Below are 23208 nucleotides of genomic sequence, written 5' to 3' on the forward strand. Positions count from 1 at the left end.
ACGGGGCCAAGGACAATTATACATCCCATGTCTAGACTCTCCGCAATTCCAACATTGTAAGACTCTCCTAGGTCGTGGATCTCGCGCTTCAGACTTCTTTGCTTGTCCCTTTGGACCTACAGCTTGTGCAAGGTGAATTGACAGGCTGCTTAAAGATTCATTTAGCTTCTCAATCACTTCCGTCGTTACCTCAGGAAGCTCCCTAGATGTTGATGCTTGTGACTTACCTTTGGGTCTCAGACCTTCTATTGGAACCTCTCCCCTTAAGCACTTGAGTTTCCTATATTTCTCAGCAGCCCTAGTTTCAGCTGCATCAAAGGTAGCAGGTGTACCGGCCTCAACTTTTACCTTAAGGTCAGGAAAGGGTCCAGCTATGAACCTCTCCTTCTTGAGAAATTCAGCACCATCACCAGGGTTAGCAACATTTCTCACCCATACAGCCCAAAGATGTAGAAACTCTTGTTTGTACAAGTTGTAGTCATCTAAGTCTTTTTGCTTATGAGAAACAATGTCTTGCCATAGTTTTTGAGTGTTTTTGGGATCAAAGAAGTATCTCTTAAAATGATTGACAACTTTCGTGTAATTTCCTTTAACTTCCTCAGGCAAAGAGTCAAACCAAGTGCTAGCATCTTTCCTAAGGACTACCTCAAACATTTCTACACGTTCTTGATCAGTTACTATCCTCTTGATACGACAAGACATCTTGAAATTTGCCAAAAATAATTCTGCATCCTCTCCAGGATCTCCAAAGAAAAGAGGATATCCAGACATTTGGCGTTGGTTCTCCATTGAATTGATTTCAAAGTGACGCGTTTTTGTTTTTTCTTTCTTTAAAAGATCTACACAATAATATTCTCTAAATTGCAATCTATTCTACAACAAAATAAAAATGTTCACATTAAATGACCTATGATAATCAATGAGAGGTAGGATGACAGGGTTTGGTGACGCGAGAATTTCTCCTACTCTTTGGGCACCAAACATGAACACCATACGTTGTTGAAAATGGATTTTTCTACTAATTGCAATGTTTACTCTAATGTGTGGAGTGAAATGCAAGGGGAAAACCTCTATTCCTGGGCCATTATCCATGGTCTATGCATGACCTAATTCTTAAAACAAAACAAAAATATAGACGTCCAAACTAAGGTCGTACCTAATAAGAGGCAAAATATAAGGATTTACTGAAGTGTTTATCTTAGCCAACCTACGAGGGCCCAAAATTCTACGAATTACTCGATGAAATTGTAACTTAGTACTAACAATTATGTGCACATTTTTCCTTGCAATGGGAATAAAAGGATCATACAAATTCTCATGATTCATGCAAGCTACTTGATTATGCTAAAGGTTGAGCCTACACAAAACATACACAAGCCGTCCTCCGTGAGGGCACCAAAATTGACGCGGTCCGGAGCGGGCAACAAGAAAGGCGACCTCTAAACACCCCTCAAGGCTCCCATGCTGCTCAATTGGGGTTGGGGCAACCACAAGCACAACAAAACAACAAACCCACAACCAAACCCAAACAAGATAGGGGCACCACCTAGTTATGGTATGCGAACTAGGACGCAAGAGAGATTTTGGTACAACCAAGAAGATGCACCACACAACAATTGAGGCGGTCCGGGGCGGGCAACAAGAAAGGCGACCTCTAAACACCCCTCAAGGCTCCCGTGCTGCTCAATTGGGGCTTGGGCAACCACAAGCACAACAAAACAACAAACCCACAACCAAACCCAAACAAGATAGGGGCACCACCTAGTTATGGTATGCGAACTAGGACGCAAGAGAGATTTTGGTACAACCAAGAAGATGCACCACACAACGCACACAAGCAACCTCACACCAAGACACACACAAAATGGACCAGAGAGAGCTAGAGCAAAGGGAAGAGAGAGAAAAGGATCTTGCGTAATACCTTATTTGTGACTTGCAAATGGAGATGGTTCGTTATGATGCTATCGTAGAACTTGTACAAAAAATCACTCTATGCTTAGTGATTGCTAAACATTGCCAACACACACACACACACTGTCTTAGGGTGTGGGAGACCTCTCACCACAATACCCTCTTAAAATGGACACAAAATTGGCAATTAAAACACACTAAAACGCTTTCCAAAGCAAGATCAAACGATAGAACTCAAAATACACAAGTCACCTTGAATTCATCAACCGTATTGCACTAATGGAAGGACGAAGATTTGATCATCGAATCACGCCTTTGATGCACCAAACCTCAATTTATTGATGATGAAGGAGCATATACAATAGTGGTTTTGAGATTTGTGGAACTCACGCTCTCTCAATTGCAATGTGTAGCTCGAAGGCTTCTCTCACACCAAGAGTGAAGCTCACAAGTGGTTGCTACACCTAAGTCTCTCCTCACGCAGAGAGTGTTGGGGTGCTATGTGAGATGTTGGAGGTTGTTTTACAAGAAGGAGAGGGGCCTATTTATACGTTGGAGACCCCTCATTAAGATTATTGGAAATCCTAATTTACAAGCTAACAAATCAAGATTATGATTTTTTTGAATATCAAAACATTGCGGGCCTTCTTTGTCTGCTTGAGTCATGGGTGTGGGCCAGTGTTCGGGAAAAATGTGTCTCAGCTTAATAAGCTCCCTGTTGGGAAAATGGTTTTGCCCGTTGGAGTGGTGTCAAAAGGGAAGGTGGTCAAGGTAGAAATTGGGCCCAAAGGGAAACGTGCCTTAAGGTTGGGCAAGAAAGGGGAAAATCTCCTAAGGGAAATATCCATAAAAAGGATTAGTGCCGTTTAATAACCAAGTGAAGAGGAACTGAATATATATATTTATATATATATATATATATATATATATATATATATATATATATATATATATATATATATATATAAAATAGAGAAGTTAGAAGTTAGATTCTAGAACCTTATGTATTTACTAAGTTATGTTACATGTATAATGTATGTGCCATGTGGACCTGGCTCGGGGGTCACTTCCAAGTTCCAACTTTGAACTGGTGTTCTCACTTGTACATACAAGTCATGACTCTAGGAGTTACTAGTAAGTTGTAACTACAAACTTACTAGTAACTTTGAACTGGTGTTCTCACTTGTACATACAAGTCATGACTCTAGGAGTTACTAGTAAGTTGTAACTACAAACTTTAAAATTTGAAAATTTTGCAAAATTGGCTATTTAGAAATTGGGCCTTGGGCCTTCAACCTTGGCGCAGCGCGCTTGAAGTTGCCTCTCAAAAATCCACATAAAAAATTCAAATTTCATGTTCAAACTTCATAATCAAGTTTCAAGTTTCAATTTATCGAGCATTAATACTGGCAATAGCCTACTAAAGGCTCACGGCGCAGCCGTCCAGACTCCTGACTCTCGACTCCTCAATGGCCGAGTAACTTCCAAACTCCAATCAGCAGTGCAGCGTGCTGAATCCTGATTAGAATTTAGCACATTAGAACTTAGCACCGCTGCTGCCTGCACCACTCTAGCTAGTCTCTGCGCCACAGTCACGACGCACGACTCACTACTCACTGCTCAGCGTTCGCCGTTCACCTTCCGCTTCCAGCTTGTTGCGCACAAGAAAGTGTCCCGTGGGCTGTTCCGCTTCCAGTTTGTAGGCAGCAAGCGAATACAGACTTGAACTAATCCATTCCCTCTGAGCACCATCGCCATGCTTTTCCCTCCTGTGTCCCGACTCCCCACAGGCCCGTGACACAGTCACCTAAGGCTATCACTCCAGCGTGCATTCCGACTCCTGAGGAACTTATATTCGGCATTTCAGACTCAACTTTCAAGAGGACTCAAATTCGGCATTTTAGACTCAGCCGCGCGCAATCAACTCCAACCTCCACGGCATTGCAAATTGCAGCTTCGATCTCTCCAGACTACGACTGCAGACGGCGTCGATCTCTCCAGAATCCACTGGTCGTTTATCAAGGTATTTTTTTGATTATAAACCTTAAAGCCATAAACAGTATTAAGTATCAATGTTTAACTCAATATTTTACACATTGTTTAAACTTTAACTATGTCAAGACTCACGACTCAAAACCTAAAGGTATTTTATTTTAAACTTAAAGCCATACATATTATAAAACATCAATGTTTAAGTCAATTTTTTACACATTATTTAAACTTTAACTCAAGGCCTTATAGATTTAGCTTCACTTCCAACCCACAAAGTAGTTAATGGACTTGACCGGTGCTCCAAAAAAACCTAGGTTTAGTGTCACCTACAAATGCCATGATTTACCTCAAAATGTTAGATTTGAAGGTAAGAACGTAAAATTTTTAAAGAAAGTTAATCGTAATCTAGTGTAAAAATCTTCAAGTTTACTCAATTTACCTATAAAATTTTTCATATGTAGGTTTGACAAGTTTTGGAGATAAAGATTTTTAAGCACTAGTAATGGTCAACAATTAGGGTGTAGCTTGGTGTGCTAGCTACAGTGCTACCCCTATGTTCATACCCCATCTTTTGACTACCCCTATGTTCATACCCCATCTTTGAGGTCTTTTGCGATTGTTCCAAAAATGTTAAAAACTTCTCAATGCTACTCGACTACATAGTTTTATCTTGGTTAGCTCTAGCGTGACATATCCCTTTTGGAGGTCTTGGGATAGTTTCAATCACTAAGCTATTAATCAGTTTACACTTTTTGAGAATGTGAGGGGGTATGGTAAAGGGGTTATCTTTGTCTAAATTAAATTGAAGAGATGCATTGTAGCTACTAACTAGCTTTTTTTTCCAAGTGCTTACTTAAAAAATAAATATATTAGCACTTAGTAAAATGGTGTAGGGTGAGTGAGAAGGATCTTATGTTTATACAAAAGGCATAGTTTTATTAGTTGATTAAGGGTAAATACACTAGAGTATGGCCTCTTTTTTTTCACCAAACTAGTTCTTCTTCTTATAAGTGTAAGCTTTTGCTTAGAAGCTTTTATTGGAGTTTGAACATATTCACTTAAACTTTAACAACTTGTTGAATGCTACTAAAATCTTATTTGTTTGTCTTCTAAAATAGTGTCATGGAGCGAAAAATTCATCAACGTTCTTTGGAATAATACGGCCCCTTGACAAAGATAGCTTCAAAAAGACCACGAGTTGCGGAGGAAACCGGTAAGATACCTACTACCATTGTTATTGATGTTGATAATGAGAATGCAAGAGATACTAGTGTGGAGTCGGATAAGAAAAAGGTGCGTAGAAAGCTTTGGCAAGATGAGTGGTTAGATCGGTTTAAACCTTGGCTTGTATATGATGACAAGAAGGTGAGGCTTTTTTGCACATATTGTATGAACTATCCACATGCTAAATCTAGTTACTCCAAGAAAGGTTCTAGGAATTTTAAAACAAGTAATCTTCTTAGCCATGCTCGCACACAATGCCATAGGGATGCAAGGAATGCACAAGTGTTTGCAAAACCGACCATGCAAAAGGGTTTGAAAAAAATGTATTCAACTCAAGAGGAGTCATTGCTCAATTTGTTCAAGACGACTTACTTTATTGGTAGAAATAACTTGTCATTTGCATTGTATCCTTCTTTGCTTGCTCTAATGAAGGAATTTGATGTCAAGTCTATGACAAGCCTTTACAATGATGATAAGGCTTGCTCGGAGATGGTGCAATGTATTGCACAATCCATAATGCAAGAGACCATAGAAAAAGTCAAACATAGTCCATGGTTTGGTGTGATGGTGGATGAGTCCACCGATATTTCCATTCACCACCACATGGTTATGTACCTTTCTTATTTAGAAGAGGGATGCATTTTATGGTATTATTCGCACCACGGATAGCACGGCAAAGGGGATTGCTTGAGCTAGAAAGATCTAATTTAGACCTCTCTAGGTTGATTGCCTTTGGTTCCGATGGGTGCAACACAATGGTTGGTAGGAAAAAGGGAGTAGCCACACTAATGAAGAATGTAAATCCAATGTTAACCGCTATACATTGTGTGGCACACCGCACAAATTTAGCCACATGTGATACTAGTAAGAAGATTGCATATGCAAAGAAAATAGATGTACTTGTGAATGCAATAGCCAATTATTTCTCAAGTAGTTCTAATCGAAGGGATGCTTTGAATGACCTACAAGAGGAATTTGATTGCGAAACAATTAAAATGCAACGTATCTTTGAGATACGATGGCTTAGTCGTCATGTATGCCTAACAAAGATATGCAAGTCATTAGATGCATTGCTTGTGGCTTTCGAGAAAGAATGCAAAGATTTGTATGATGTTTTAAGCACTTTTGAATGCATTTATGCTCTACATTTTCTTGCCGACATCTTGCAAAAGGTAACGGATTTAAGCTTGAGATTCCAAAAGGACTATGTGGATGTGACCACTATCCATGGGATAGTCAAAAGTACAATCCTTTGTATCAAGGATGAGTATTTGGATGAACGTGAGCTAAATTTGAATGCGGCTCAAAGGGGCATTGGTGGATACCCTATTATGCCGGATTATGGTGCTACAAATGGGTATATGTATGCTTTGCGGACCTCCTTGAAAGGAGACATGTTTTTTGGGCAAAAAATCATGAGAGATGTTGAAGGTGTGGATTTGCAAAATGCTTTAGACTTTCAATTCAAGTATGCAAAAAAGTTGTGTGAATCCCTTGAAAAGCGCTTTGTTGATAATTCCACTTTGCATGCAATCAAAATATTGGTTCCGGCTCAACACCCTATGCATGAGAGATTACTCAAGGAGTATGGAAATGATGAATGTGATACAATTTCTTTATTTTATGGTATTGCCAAAAGGGTTGCTAATATGTCCTTTGCTCCTATTATTGATGGGGAGGCTTTCAAGGTTGAGTTTAGAAAGTTCAAACGCCAAGCGGGTATTGATTTTGCTAAAATGAGCCTCATGGAAGTGGCTTCATTGCTTGCAAATAATGCCATTTGGAAGGATGCTTTTCCTAACATCTTGAAGGTTTGCCAAATTGCTCTCGTGCAATGTTATAGCATTGCAATTTGTGAGCGGGGATTTAGTGCCCGCACAAAGATTAAAAACAAATGGCGGAATCGATTAGAGATAGAGAGCTTGAATGCATTGATGGTGATTGCCATTGAAGGTAGAGATGAGTTTGACTTCTCTAATGCAATGGAGATTTGGAAAAGTGAGACAAGTAGGCACCTCTTCACTCAAGAGGGGATCTCAACCTTGATGTTTGATGCATGAATATTGGTGTATGTAAGACACTTTTTGTGGATGCAAGGCTCTTTTTGTGGATGACCAAGAGATATCTCGGCTTCATCGAGCCCATATATGTAAGTTTTTGTGGATGCCCAATGGGCCCAAGTATTGACTTCATCAAACTTTTTGCCTCTCCTATGCACATTGCTCTTGGTGGAGGACTTCTTTTTGTACATGTGCATACCCATGGATATCATATTGGATACTTTTTTGTGGTTATTTCTTTTTGAGAATCCCTCTTTGATAATTCTACTTATTCTTGCCTCATAAGAACATTTTTACTCTCTTGTAGACCTTTTCAAGAGCCCTTTTGTATTTGTAAAAGCAAAGCCTCTGATATAGACATTGTCTTTGTTAATTCAAGAACCTAAAAGATTTTGGCATCTTCTTGTCTAAATTAGTCTTTTTCTAAAGTCTTTATGAAAAAATGTAAGGTGCTTACATTGCAAGTAATGACATTCTCATAGTACCTAAAATTGATTGTAAGTTATGTTATGTGCTTCATTTTTTAATGGTTTGCTATGCATGAAAAAAGATATGAAGATTTGTATTTAAAAAATTTACAAGGTGCTTATTTTTTAAGTAAATGCATTTTTATAACAACTAGGAGCTTCAAGTTATGTTGAATGGTTTGTTCCAATGGTTTATGTATGAAAAGAGATTCAGGTTTTTATAGGCTTCTTGAATATAAGTTCCTACTCCCTATTGAGCACTTGGAAAGTTAAGTGAAAGTACTCTATAGTAATGTTCAACTAAAAATGAAACTCTACCTTTGATTCAAAAAGGAAATGTTCCCTATCTGTTTTGGCTAAAAGGGAAAAAAACTCATGTCTTTTGGGACAAAAGGGAAGCTCCCTCTTCAGATTTTAATTTTCCTGTTGCAAACTATAGGGAAGGGAGATTTGTAAGGTTGGGATTTTGATCTTTCCCGAACACTGGTGTGGGCTCAAAAGAGAGCATTATTGATGGTAGATAAGGTGAAAGTAAGTAAGGAGAGAGAGAGAGAGAGAGAGAGAGAGAAAGAGAGAGTTACTATACACATGTCTTGAGGTGAGGTGTCTTTTATGATTAGGTCAATGGCTATTTTGTGTTAGTATGTTAGTGAGAGAGAGAGTTACTATACACATGTCTTGAGGTGAGGTGTCTTTTATGATTAGGTCAATGGCTATTTTGTGTTAGTATGTTAGTGGTTAGTGTTAGTAATCACTAGAAAGTTAATGATATATTTACAATGGGTAGAATGGGGGGAATGGTTGAAGTAAGACGGTTGAATGAAGTGAGCAAATCCTTGTGATGGTGAAGTTTGAAGAAGTTTTGGACTTACTTGTGTAGGTTCTCAAAATGACTATTGATCTTCTTCTTCGTCTTCCTTTCTTTACGCCACCGTCGCCAAGGTTGATTATCGTGATGAAAATGGTAATTCTGTTGATGAGATCTCTTGATTTGCAGAGGTTAAGCATGGTACACATGCTGAATGTATGTATATATATAAGGAGTAAGATGAAATTGTACTTTGGAGATAATAGAGAGAGGCATAGAGATGGTGTATGTACATGGAGAGCTCATGAGAGCTATGGAAGTAAGAGGGGAGGTTAATGGTGAAGAAGGTGAGAGAAACCATTGAAGGTGCATGTTTGAGTGAGGGATTGAGAGGAATGTGTATGTGTGTAGAAGTGTGGAAAGAGGTGAGAGAAGACTATGGGCTACTTGTGAGAAAAGTGGGCAGACTGGGGTCCACTCAAAAAATCATAGCTCACCGATGATTACTCCAAAAATCATGAAAAAATTTGAACTGATTATTCAAAGCGTGGGCTACATTTTCTCTTTTGACCACCGCTCCAAATTCGGAGTGGAGATAGGTGCCAAAATTCTCACTAAAAAGCCTGTTTTTATGCCTGCAAAAGTCTTTTAGTGGCCCCCTCCTTTGTTGAATTTGTACAATTCATCCAAGAGTGAGCCCCTCCTTTGTCATATCAAAATACAAAGCATCCAAGTTGCCCTTGACCCATGCATGGAGGAAGATTATTGGTGAATAAAGAAATATATACATGGTGGGACTAGTGTATGGACTATTCATGGACTTTAGCTCAATGAGCACATGGTGTTAGAATAATGAGTAAAAATAATAATAAAAATATGAAGGAATTATGGATATGGAAAGATATTGGAATCATATGATATGGTCCCTCTTTGTATTATTTTGGGTGAAAGAGGAAAAGGTATGCAAGTAAATAATATAATAAACGTGACCAATGAGTAGAAATCAATTTTTTTGTTTTCACGAGGGTGAGGGTGAAAATGTGGGGGTGATTCGTATAAAAGAAAAATATGAGGTTAGAGTATGTACACATTGGCAAAATATACTTATGGTGTAAGAGGATGAAAGAAAGCATACACAGGTTTAATAAAACACACACCTAAGTATAAATATTTAAATAAAATACCATAATAATTATAAAAATCCCTATATTTAGGCCATATATATAATGCAGTATTTACACAAAAATGGGCCATGATATATTTTATTTTTTTGATTTTATTTATTTTTTTCACTCAACTAGCCCAGTGACTAGCTAGCTGAGGATTTTAAGAAGATATGGGAAAAGCCCCCTAACTCACACACGCCTATGTACAATGAAAAGGTAAGAATAGCCAGTGTTTAGGTGATTTTGGTAGGGTGCAGTAACTTACTATGGCAATTATGGAGAGCCGAAAAACGGTTATCAATGCATCTGCGTTCACCATTAGATGTGTCTTAGCACAACCTGGTGAAGAAACTATGGATTTTTCGATTTGTAATGCTAGGCGTCAACTTAACAGTGCCGAATGAAGCTACATAACCACGGAAAGGGAAGGATTGGGTATGGTGTATGTTGTAAAGAAATTTCGGCATCACCTATCTTCCAACCACTTCATTCTCTTTGTCGATCATCAAACATTGTTGTATTTGGTCAACAAACCATGCAACATGGGCCGGATGGTGAGATGGTTTATCATCTTGCTTGAATTTGAGTTTACAATTGTGGTTAAAGAAGTGACAACTCATCCAAAGGTTGATCACTTATCGAGATTACCAAACGGAGAGAATCCAGACGGAGTTGAGGATGATTTGCCAGGTCCATATCCCTTTAACCTAGAAATGATACCAAGATGCAGTGAGAGCATAATTCCACTCTTGTCTTTAGGACAATTGTTGATAGACCAAAAGAAAATAGTTGACCGACGCTTAAGCGAGCAAAGCAACTCATTCTAACAGCTTAGCGGACAATTATATCATAGAGGTTTGGATAGTGTGTTGCGGTTTTGCATTGAAGCCTCTAACATTTTCTTGTATCTAAAAGAAGCGTATGTCAGCATGGACTTCATCCATCATGGTAAAATCAAAAAATATCAAAATTTATTGGGAATGGGAGTCTTTTGGCCTAGTATGAAATTTGATGCACATATGCATGCTAAGAATTGCAACTCATGTACCAACAACAAACCACAAGAGTACGCTACATTGTACCATGTAAAAATAGCACCACATTGGAGTTAATATATTGTGGACTGTTTGAACACGATTCCTTTCCCTGAGAACATGATTAAAACAAGAATGAAGGCAATTCAAACTAAAGCACAGTCATGCGAATTGATTGGCAACCAGCTAGATAAGCGTCACAAAGATAATCAACTCAGATCTTATGTGTCAGAAAGTGAGTACATATCGATCTTGTAGGAGGCACATGTTGGGCAAGCGAGAGGTCATTTTTCAACAGATAAAACTACTAAGGCTATAATTTTTATCAAAATATGGTGACCTACGCTATTCATGAATGCTCAAGCATTTGTGAAACGGTGTGAATAGTGTCAAAGAACAAAAGTTACAATCAAAAAGGACAAAATGCCGATGTGACCCATCATAGGAGCACGCATGTTTTCCAAATGGGGTCTAGATATTGTGGTTCACATAGCACCACCTGCCTATAGAACTCATGCAGAATATATCATTGTAGCCATGGACTACTTGACTAAGTGGTCAAAGCTAAAGCTACACAAAAAAATGACGCACGTACCACGACACAATTCTTGTATGAAAATGTATTTACACGATATGGCTTGCCGATAGAAATTGTCAGTGATCGAGGAACTCATTTTCTTAATGAAGTCATTGAATATTTGCTTGATGAATTCATGGTTATATAATTAAAATCAGCTCCTTATCGCCCGCAAGCTAATGGTCAAGTTGAAAGCACCAACAAAGTCTTCCGCACAGTGCTCACTAAAATTGTGAACAACAATAGGTCAAATTGGGATCAGAAGTTGCACTTGCCATTTGGGCTTATAGAGTTGCATATAAGACGATATTGGGAACCACACCTTATAACATGGTGTTTGGACTTAATGCCATATTACCCATAGAGTTTCTGATCCCCACCTTGCGAATTTCCAAAGAACTTGAATGGACCGAACATGAATGGTCAAGTTGTCTCGATGAACTAGAAAAGTTGGATGAAATCCGACTAAAGGCTGTAGTCGTAATTTACTTTTAGAAACGACACATGAAGGAGTTTCATGACAAACATGTGAAGTGCACTAGAGGATCATATGTTTGTTTATACTCTTAAGCAAAAAATAAAAATTTGAGAAAGTGAGGAATAGGACCCTTTGTGATTCATTTGATATAACCAAGTGGAGCCTTTAAGCTTGCTACATTGGATGGAGAAGAAATGCTAAACTGGATAAGTGGATGCAAACGAAAGAAATATCACTTGCCTCTTATGCAAGAAATGCTCGAAAGAGCAGGTGTAGCTAAAAACAGGAAGGAGATACAAAAACTTGAGATTGAATAGGCACAACAAGAAGTGAAAGAACGAGCAGCCGAGAGGAGACACAAGGTTTATCAAATTACCAGCATGGAGGAAGATAACAACAGCGTGGACCCATACATTACTGTAAAGCTAGGAGCTAGAATAGTACTTACTCACACATGACTCCGGTGCACAAATGAATACAACCAGTTGGAATCTTTACCAGCAAATGCCAGAATTGATCTTACAACCCTTGCAAAGATCATTTACAGGATTCAATGGAACTATCAGTACCGCCACTGGGTTTGTGGAACTTATAGTACACATCAATGGATATGAATGCCCCCATACCTTTTTTGTACTATCACCTAAGGCCTCATTTAACCAACTGATAATGGGCACACCATGGCAACATAGATACAACACTCATATCCAATGGGCCAAAAACTAGGTACATGTCGCAAAACAGGGACTCAAGTCTTGTATGTTGATTTTGCAACAAAGGCAAATAATAACAAATATGTGAATGAAGCCAATGGGAGAATCAATAATCGACGTAGACCATTGCAGTTGTGAAGACCATGGATAAATTTGAAGCTGATGTTAACAATCATTCACTTCCTTCAAAGCAAGTCGTGAAGATGCAATCGCCTATTTCAGTCACCTCAAAAACTGTCCACTCATGGGCCACACCAAAAAATAAACCAAATTTGGGTGCCTAAAGGGACAACTGGACAAACAAAGTCTATGCCAACCTCAACAAACACTAGACACAAAGTCTGGATAACTAAGGGAACCCCATGAGTTAACGGGAATTTTGTTTGGCTTCCAAAAGTTCAAGTACAGTCCGCTATATAGCAAAACAATCTACCCCAGCAACCTCAATAAGTCAAACTGTCAAACGAGCTAAGCAGTTGCCGATGCAACATATACTACAAAACACAACGAGGTGGATACCAAAGCCCAAGGATCACCAACAACTCCCACCATAGAAATGGGTTCCAAAAAAATAGGGCCTAACAATACAACCACTTAAACCAAGGGAGTCCAAAGTCATAACCCAAGAATGGTAGCCGCTACTTCAATCACAATCTTAGAATTTCAGTTGGCAACAGCCTTCAACCATTTTTCAACGAGCTCTCGAACTACAATGCTTACTACATGGTACATGCTCTTTGATAACCACACATGTGAACCTCGCCAACGAATGCCCTTAAGCAATCAACTTAAGACCCACCTCTTGCACAACATCAGTTTTTCCATGCATTGACCGTGTATGCATACCTAGGGCCTCTTACAAGGCCTTGCATCAAGCCCCGCTTTATGGCCATGCACTGCACACCCTCAATGACACATTGTCGTCTAAGAGGACTCGCACTAGGAGGGGGGGAAGCATTCTAAAGCATTCCAAATGCACAATGTGAAACTAGAAAGAAAAAGGGCATTTTTTTCTTGCTTCTTGTATTGAAATTTGCGTTTGACTTCTCGTCTTTTGCCACGAATGTTGATTTTATGCCCTAAAAGTGAAAAGACTCAAGAGCAAGGGAGAACAATTGAAAATGAGCCCTTATATGTGTGTGTATATGCAAATAATAAGGGCTTTGCTAAAAAGTAACAATAAAAAATGGAATAATCCCTTGAAAATTTGCAAATAAGAACTTTTTGTTAAAAGCCAAGTTCTTTTATTTAGCTAGCTATTTTTTACATTTTTTGGATTATGTTTGCTATTTTTCTTTATTTTTAGGGTTTTTAATTGATTTTCTAAGTAATAAATGGTGACATAAGCCAAAATTACCAAAAAAAACTAGACATAGATACATGGATTCAGGGAAGAGACCAAAAATTTCAAAAGACAATTTGGAGCAATAATGAGCAAGTTCTTGTCAAAATCAAAGAAGTTGCGGAAATTGTTTTTAAGTTGTAAATGCTTGATTGGACATATACGAAGCATGGAGGTCATACAACATCTGAATTTAGAAATGTTTGACATGGTGGTCATCGGACACATGAGGTAGGACAGCTACCTTGGAGCGATTATTCTCGTGATTCCCATGGCTTGCATGCTTCGAGCGTCAAGACATAAGACGTATGTTCCCTACCTAGTACACTAATGTTTGACACCAATGCATGTCAGAACTGGCGAGGGAAAAGAACGATTCAACCTAGGCTAACCCAAACCCAAAAACAACTACTATGTCGGGCGGCCATGACAACCATTTATCAAGGAAATCAAAAGGGGGGTCAATTTTAGGTAGACTAACAATGCCCCAACTCCCAAAGTCAGTTTGGGCTGCTAGAAAAACCCTGCAACAAAAAAGTGTGATTTTTGCAAGTTGTCAAATTGAGTCCAAACGTGTCCAATAGCTTTGGGGCATCATACCAACTAACTTTGGTAAAGGAACTTGCATGAAAGAACTAATTTTCAATGATTCCCAATGGAAAATTTCATTTGACTCGAGAAACCGCAAAAACTAGTACAAGGCAGTAATGGAAGGGTAAAATGGGGTGAGAACTCACCAAGGGCCTCAAGGCATTGTCAACAACCAATGGGAATGGTGCATTGAACTACACAAAGCCAAGGGACATGATGTCAAAGTCAAAGGATCTTTCTGGAGGGCATAGTGACCCCGTGGTCCACCTGGCAATGAGTTCAGTGATAAGTCATCATGACAATGTTTGAAATAAGTGTATAAATGTGTATGAATTACTGCTTAATTGAAAAAGTCAATTTTTGTGTTAGATAGAGAAAAAAATTACGTTTTTTTCCTTGCTGCCTTGACCCCATGTGGTGTTGAGAATTGCACGCCCCATGAACAACTAGGGGTAACATCCATTCCTAAAAGAGATCAACTAAATTGGGAAGACTTGGAATGCTTTATGACCACATTTCCCATGCAAAATCCCTAACCCTAAGCCTAACCAGTGGAAGTAACTCTAAATACAAAACAACGTCATTAGCTAGCCTACAAACACTAAGTATAAGGTGGGGTATGAATGTCAGCGGAATGCAGGAAGTAGTGCAAAAATTGTGATTTTTGCATGATAGAGTCAAGTTGCAACCAAAAAGTGAAATTTGAAGTTGTACACATCACCTTCTAGCTTATCAAGAGCCATTTCAAGACTAAGACACCTAGTGGGATAGTGCAAAGCCCTACAGGCAAGCTAAAGACTCAACCAAGTGACTGCAACTAGCCTAACTCATGGCAAAAGGATCAAAGTCAGCATGCAAAAGAAGGAATAATCTCTAAAAGATGTAAGAAGCACACCCACCAAGTCTGGTGGCACACACAAAGACCTCAAGTCGAAAAAGGTGCAAAAATCACAATTTTTGCAGGCAGATTGTTGTCAGCAAAACTGCAAAGGCAACATCAACCATAAAGCCAGAAATTGGAAGCAAATGATTGAAACCTTGCCTGTGACTAAAAACTCTTATCCAAATCATACCAAATCAAAATTGGGGCCCAATAAAAGTAGTGAAAATCCAATCCAATGTAGTCTGCACTTTAAAAAACTCACCAAGGCATAGGCCTGAGCTAAAAACACAATTTTTTCACTATCTTGCATGAAAATTGAAGTTGTTCAAGTGTTGAGATTACACATCATTTATACATAAGTTTTGAACAACTAGGACATTGATCAGCTAGTCACTACATGACGAATGAGAATACATCACTTCAGTCTCTAATTAAGCTTTGAACTGTGACAACTGTCCACAATAGTGATGAAGCTCAAAGCTAAAAGTGGCACAAAGAGAATGATTCGCAAGAAGAAGCTTGGGCAAATTCCACCATTCACTTTTCTCAAAGAATCTCTCAAGGAGGCCTCTACTTACATAGAGAGGGCAAGCGGCCCATTGAAGAAGCCTTGGAAAAGACGGACTTTCTCAACTATTTCCATTTGCCCCCATGCGGAGTTGACATCTAGAGAGCCCACGAGCTCTACACCAGCATCACAGAGGAGGGGACAACATAAATTTCCACTCTTGATAATGATAAAGTCCAAGACAAGATCGCATCTGAACTTATTTCAAAATCCCTGAAGCTATCAGACAAAGGAGCCATTATGAAAGGAAAGAAGGAAATGGAAACGGAAGTGTTCGCGAAAAAGGGACCTGCTGCCACCTTTTCAAACATGACATACTAGGAAGCAGAACTGCCCACCCGCATGTTCATGCAATTCTTCCATATCGATGACAAACGTCCAGGAATACCATACCTAACCATATAGTAGAGCAACAACTCCAGTGACCATCAACCATTCCCAATACCTGCTTGAGCTGCTTACAAAGAGAAAGAAACATTCTAAGCTCACCTACCTATCAGCCCCTGAAGTTTTAACAAGAATCACATATCAAGCTATTGGAGCAGCAACAGACCTCCCAAAAGCTCCCACATAGAATGAATGGATTCAGCTTGAAGAGGAAGAGAGCGAGGAGGAAATAACTAAGTCCGAATTCAACTCAAACCACGGCCAGAACACGCTCAAAATGAAAAGAATGCGAGTCAAAATTTTCTACTGAAGAAGAGCAAGCAAACATGATGGGCAAAAAACCAATGTCAGTGCCAAAACAAGGAAAAGAGGAGAAAGCTTAGAAGTAGGCTCGAGAGGAAAGGCTAGCAGAAGAGTTCAAAAAGAGACGAGTAGATGAGGGGTACTTTGAAGAAAAGTTTGTGCAAACCCTTGAAACAAGTGATAAGTACTCTAAAGCTTTCAACCCATTGTCGCACGTCAATGCACGTGAGTATATTGAATGATTGTGAATGCAAGCGGCACCAATAGTCGATGCAAGCACTTAAAAAGTCTCAAGGATATGCAATACTCTATGCGAGTGCTTCAATCACATACATATGGCTATTGCATGCAATACATTTGATTCAAAAGTCTCAAGGATCTACTATGCTCTCTGTGAGTCCTTTGATCACCACACTTTTCCTTCCCCATCTCTGCAAAGTAGAGGCATGAGGGAGGGTCAAGGATCTACAATGCTCTCTGTGAGTCCTTTGATCACCACACTAGTCCTTCCCCATCTATGCAAAGTAGAGGCATGAGGGAGGGTTAGTAGTTGGAAGGGGTCCATAGAGCATGCAAAGATGCCATTGATTATGAGCAGAGATGAAACATCCTATTTACTATACTAGTCGAGGTAGTACTTTGTAAGCTCTATCAAAGTGCTGCATGATGCCCAATGCTAGAGTTGCTCCATCTTCATAGAGACAGAGAGAGAAAAGGGAAGAATCACAACGCATTTCTATGTTTGGTTTTTCTTTTACATATCAACGAGCAAAGGTAGTATGGTCCAAAGCAAGGCCCTGCTACTATCGTTGCCTTGGTGAAGGTCCTTTGTATTCACAACAGCGGTCATAGACCATAGGGTTGGTGTATTTCTTTCTAGCAATAGCAAGCATGACAATCGTCGAGGGAAAGGAGAGAGAGAGAGAGAGAGAGAGAGAGAGAGATTATTTGATGATATTTGTAGCATCTAGGCTACTAATTTTTCAAACTCTTTTGGAGTGGAGATAACACCATGAAATAGCTATCATCTTGATGATTTTGAGAGCATAGTGGCTACAACTCTATCGGTACAAAGTAACTGTGTGGAGAATCACTAGAGATAGCATCCGAGAGGAGATTTTAAATCTTGCAACCTCATAAAAGGTAGATTTTCTTAAAGATGAATACTTTTATGTGGGTATAGCATTGGAAAACTTGTTTTAGGCCAACCAAGTAATAAGGAGAAAAACAAAGATTTCTCCCCTCTAGTCTGTCCTAAGCCGATTAGAACATGATAGGTGGTAGGGTGTGGTGCGCGGATATAAGCAGTAGTGGATGACTATAACAATGGAGTACGGTAAAGGATTGTTATAAGTCAGTGTGGTCAGGCTCACAAGGCATTCGGAGGGTAGATGAGTAGCAGAAGGCAGCTTGGCAGAGCCTTTGGTAGTAGAGGGTTGTTATTATAAGCTAGCATAGTCAAGCTCACAAGGTGTTTGGAGGGTAGGTGAGTAGCAAAAGGCAGTTTGGCAAAGCCTTTGGTAGCATCAAGCTGCAAGAAGGAGGAGGTGGGAAGGGAATTCAGTTGACATGTATGGCGAATGTGTTTCACTTTTAAAATCTTTGTGATGAGCTTCCTATGGAGGATGCATTGTTTGGATTCCATTGATTGTAGGATACATGCAGCAAGGGAAGGGTGAGAAAGCTCTGGGATGTTTTCATTAGATTTGAAGCAAGGGCTTCACTCCAGATCCATTATCTATGCTTGCCTCTCACATGCATGTAACATTCTCGGAGACGTCACCCCCAAAAATGTCGATATAGCATGGGTTTTTTTATTGAGAAAAATGTTAAAAAGTAACAGAATTACATTTACAAAAAGGGGTGTTTTATTGCATTCTTGACAAATTTCCATAAGTTTAGTAAGAAAAAGGGGTTGTTTTATTACCTCAAAGCATGCAAGTATAGGGGTTTTTTAATGACCCTTTGAACGCACGTGATATATATGACACTATGAGGTAACATTTTTTGGTAGCATGACACTTTTATGTCCTTGGACACTTTTGTGTCCTCTTAACTCAGCAATTTCCTAGAATTATTGTTTGAAATGCCAAGGACATTCTAAAGTCGTCTATATCCACAAAGCTAGCTTAGGATCTAAAAATAACTTGGAATTTTTTTGGAATATTGATTCCACCTTCAAAGTTCAGTTTAATTCCCCTTGCCCTCCCCTCTCTCCCTCTCCCAATTTCTACCCCCCCCCCCCCCCCCCCCCTCTCTCTCTCTCTCTCTCTCTCTCTCATCCATTTTTTAGCATCTAGAGTCACTTATGACCTTCATTCACACCACGTGACATGTTCATTTGGTCCCATAGGTCATATTTGACCTCCGAGGACGATAATAGAACTATCTATCTATCTCTCTCTCTCTCTCTCTCTCTCTCTCTCTCTCTCTCTCTCTCTCTCTCTCACACACACACACACACACACACACACACACACACACACTCACACACACACACACACACACACACACACACAACCCTAGCCTTTGTTGGTACTCCTCTAAATCTACCAACCTCAATCTCTAATTGATGTGATGACGTGCGCATCTGTCCAATAACACATCGTAATCCATGGGATAGATGAGTGTTCATGTAGGCACTCCCCCCCCCCCCCCCCCCCCCCTCTCTCTCTCTCTCTCTCTCTCTCTCTCTCTATATATATATATATATATATATATATATATATATATATATATATATATATATATATATATATATATATATCTTCCCCCTCTCTCTCTCTCTCTCTCTCTCTCTCTCTCTCTCTCTCTCTCTCTCTCTCTCTCTCTCTCTCTGAGCACAGAATCTCTATCTGATGTGATGATGTGCGCATCTGTCCAATAACACATCACAATCCATGGGATAGATGAGTGTTCATGTAGGAAAGTCTGGTCACAAATGTAAGCTCAAGGAGATGCTCTCTATAGAAAGCCATCTTCGTGCCAAGCACACGCATAGGTTGTATTCATGTCCTCCTAGTGTCTAACTGAATCAAGTCCTGTATGATGAGTTGAGTGATTTTGGTTTGTGTGAGAGACAAGCAGGGTGCATCTAGTGAATACTTGGAAAGGGGGTAATCTATCCATGTCAAAGGGGGAGAGAGAGAGAGAGAGAGAGAGAGAGAGAGAGAGAGAGAGAGAGAGGTGGCGGGGGGTGGGCACACACACACACACACACATGGGGTGAGGGGAGGTGGGGGCGGACGCATAGAGAGAGAGAGAGAGAGAGAGAGAGCATTATCATCCAAGTTGTCAGATATGACCCATAGGACCAAGAACAAACACTACAATGGTTTTGTCTTAGAAGAAGATGGTGATACATATCAGTTAAGGATTGAGGGTCCATCACGAGGGTAAAAAGGAAAAGGGGAAAACAAAACCTAAGGAAGGGATGATTTGGGTTTTTGAAAATCCTGGATGATGGCTTTTCCTCCTTGATAAAGTGCCGAATTACCTTGTTTACGAGCTTCGTGTACCTCTTGAGCTTGCTTGCCTTAGCTTTGAGTTGATTTGTTGTCATTTCTTTAGTGATCCAAAATGATTTTCCCTTGAGGAGGCGAGATTGACATAGTAGCTGCAGCCGTTCTTCTTTATCCTTGAAAGTGAGAATGTAATGCTCGGGTGGCACTTGTTTAGGTGTGTCATTGATCCAAGAAATGGTCTCAGTCTTGATGTGGACAAGTTAAAGAATTTCATTAAGCTTGACGATTGCTTCTTCCAGAGTGTCCTCGCTAGTGCACCGTGGTATGGAAAGTCCTCCAATCCTGACCTTAAGGCCAAGGGATTCTTGTAGAGCCGCTTGTATCTTTGTGTCAAGCTTCATGTGATTCGCTTCATGAACCTCCTTCACTGCCTTGACAGTTTCAGTAAGAGACGCTTCAACACCTTGGACTTTTGCGAGGAAAGATTGGCTCTGCTTCCTTCGTCTCCTCTAGCTTAAGCAGGCGAAGCTTGAGTTTCTCGTTCTCTCCGATGAGTTCTTGGATTTGTGCCTCAAGTGCCGCAATCCTTGCTTCTTAGCGTCCGACTGGATCTTTCCTTGGTGCAGCTGCCACCGCGAGGAAGCTTCTGCATGTGGTCGGGGTGCCCAAGGAAGACATGGGGCTTCCTCTTTCCTAGGTAGAGTATGGATAACTGGCCTAGCTGGCCTTCAGGGTTCAAAGAGTGGGACTCGAGTCTTTGCAAGCAGAAATTCAAAACTTGAAAAACGCTCAACAATGTCGTTTTGGTGAGTGTGCAGCAAGAGCGAGAAGCTATTGACGGGCAGAGCAAGAAAACAGGCTGAAATTCAAAACTTGAAAAACGCCCAACAGTGTCGTTTTGGTGAGTGTGCAGCAGGAGCGAGAAGGTGTTGACGGACAGAGCGAGAAAACAGGGCGGGATGTGTCTCTGCAGTAGGAGCGAGGGGATGAGTATGCAATGAAGGAGAAGGTTTTGTCTGCAGTAGGAGCAAGGGAAGGGCGGGATTGTGTGTAGCGAGAGATGGGCTGGGCTAAGTCTCTGCAGTAGGAGCGAGAAGGATCCAGCAGGAGCCGGGCCTATTTGCTTTGTCACAGGGCAAGGCTAAGGGTTAATGCCCCCCCACAGGGCTACCCTCTCCCATGTAGGGTTTGACTCAGAGAGAGAGAGAGAGAGAGAGAGAGAGAGAGAGAGAGAGAGAGAGAGAGAGAGAGAGAGAGAGAGAGAGAGAGAGAGAGAGAGAGAGAGAGAGAGAGAGAGAGAGAGAGAGAGAGAGAGAGGGGGGGGACAGGGGTATAGAGTGATAGGAAAAGAGAGAGGAAGAAGGGAGTGGAGGACCTTGAGGAAGGGAGGGGGGTTGCTGGAGGACAAGATGGAGGAAGGGAAGGCAGTTATAGGAGTAGATGGAGAGAGGAGGTGGAGGAGAAGGAGGATGTTGGAGAAGGAGGCTGAGGAGGAGGAGCAAGGGAAGAGGAGGAAGCACACGGGCTGGAGAGGAGGAAGGGGAGGCTGAGACGGCGGTCCTCAAAAAAAAAAAAAAAAAAACTCGCTCAAAGACCCATGCTATTTGTCTTTTCCCTTATCTAAAAAGTTGACTTTCTATAAATATATAGGCCCTTTTTATTTGAAAAAACAAACAAATAGACTATCCGTGACTCCCTCCCATGACTTTAGCTTAGAACGTGGGGGACTTAGCTCTCTCTCTCTCTCTCTCTCTCTCTAGCTTGGACACATGAGGAGAAGCTATAGGTTGTATTAAGGACAATTATGGTGCATTCATGAAATTGATGGAAGAAAGTCCTATAAGATCCAACATTTTAACCCACTATGGCCATTGAGAGAAGCAGCTCAAATCACATGCCGTAATCATGGAGTATGAGGCCTTAAAGAAGAGAGAATATTGGGAGCATAGAAAATGCAAGAGCTATGCAAGGTTGTCGGATGTTGAAGAAGAATCAAAGAACACAATTGTCTATGAGACAGTAAAGTACTTCAATGATAGGAATCAAAGCATAGAGAAAACAATTAAGTGCGAGATCCTTTAAATTTTTTTGGAGCATCTAACAATGATTGGACTACTTGACATAACCTCAAGAGAGGAGCAAGAAGTGCATTCAACTCTACTAGCCAATGTCTGCAACACATTGGCAATTGTTAAGCAACCCTCAAACAAAGATAAGTTGTTTCTTAAGAAAAGTACATTGGTAATGATGATGAACTCATCTGAAGACTTGCTCATGGCTAAGGTGGCAAGGGTCATGCACGTCTCAAATCCATCCTTGTAAAGGGCAAGGTCTAGTGTCCAAGCTACCTCAGATCATGGTTCTGGCTTATTTTCACTGGCAACATGTCGGAAGCACAACATGGGAGTTCCATTTCTGAGGAATTGAAGGAACTAGTTAATATGTTGTCACGCCACCCTTCTTGATCTTGCAATCCCAAAATAAGTTGGGCCTCTTGTCGGGCACCCAAAGCCCTGCTGCAAGCACTAGTGTGAGCAGTGGAAACCTCCTCCTTCAAGGCTAAAAAGCAAGCCCATTCTCCTCTAAAAAAGTGAAAATGCAGGTTTGCAACAACACTGAAAAGCATAACCTTTTCCAAGGTCTTCAAAATGAAAACATAGCCGAGAGTCAATTGCTTCCTCTAGCTAAGAAAATGCATATTTTTCAACCTCTTTCACAATGAAACTGTAGCAACATCAATCCTAAATGTCAACCTCCTCAAATCAGCCTCCTGTTGTGCACTCTTTAGGATCTGTAGCCCTGAGCAAAGGCTCTGGTACCATGTAAGAAGATGCAACAAAATTGGATGACAAGGGTGCGGGAAAACACACACACGCACACACACACACTCACAGAGTGAAAACACAGGTACAGGGAGAGGGAGAGAGAGCGATGGGGGCAAGACTCTCGGGGGGGTCACTACAATAAGAAAAATTCATATCACGTGGGTTCAACAGTAGGGGTTATTTTTTTCTATATTTCCCCATATCTTCACATACAAAAGGGTGTTGAAAAAATGATCTCAATTTTTTTTAACAAATTGAATAGAAAAAGGGTCCCTTTTATTGGTGAAAAAATAGTATTTAAAGAGTTTTATAAATAGTCCTTGCGATATATAGATTTTATATATACTGACCTCCTTGAGGCAAGACTACAAGACTACCACAGTACATGAGTGAACACATTATACAATGATGATGT

The 23208-nt window shown here is 40.2% G+C and overlaps 1 protein-coding gene across 1 annotated transcript; it reads left to right on the plus strand.

Annotated features, from left to right (window-relative positions):
* Positions 1-5397: 5397 nt before the first annotated feature.
* Positions 5398-7187, plus strand: LOC147425919 (uncharacterized). Its single transcript, XM_086499075.1, has 3 exons — positions 5398-5774; positions 5849-6635; positions 6711-7187. The coding sequence occupies exons 1-3, from the start codon at positions 5428-5430 to the stop codon at positions 7185-7187; spliced, it is 1611 nt and encodes a 536-aa protein (XP_086355201.1). The 5' UTR covers positions 5398-5427.
* The last annotated feature ends 16021 nt before the right edge of the window (positions 7188-23208 follow it).

The sequence above is a fragment of the Adiantum capillus-veneris genome, chromosome 24, assembly GCF_014529385.1.
Source record: "Adiantum capillus-veneris isolate H3 chromosome 24, ASM1452938v2, whole genome shotgun sequence".
NCBI classification, from domain to species: domain Eukaryota; kingdom Viridiplantae; phylum Streptophyta; class Polypodiopsida; order Polypodiales; family Pteridaceae; genus Adiantum; species Adiantum capillus-veneris.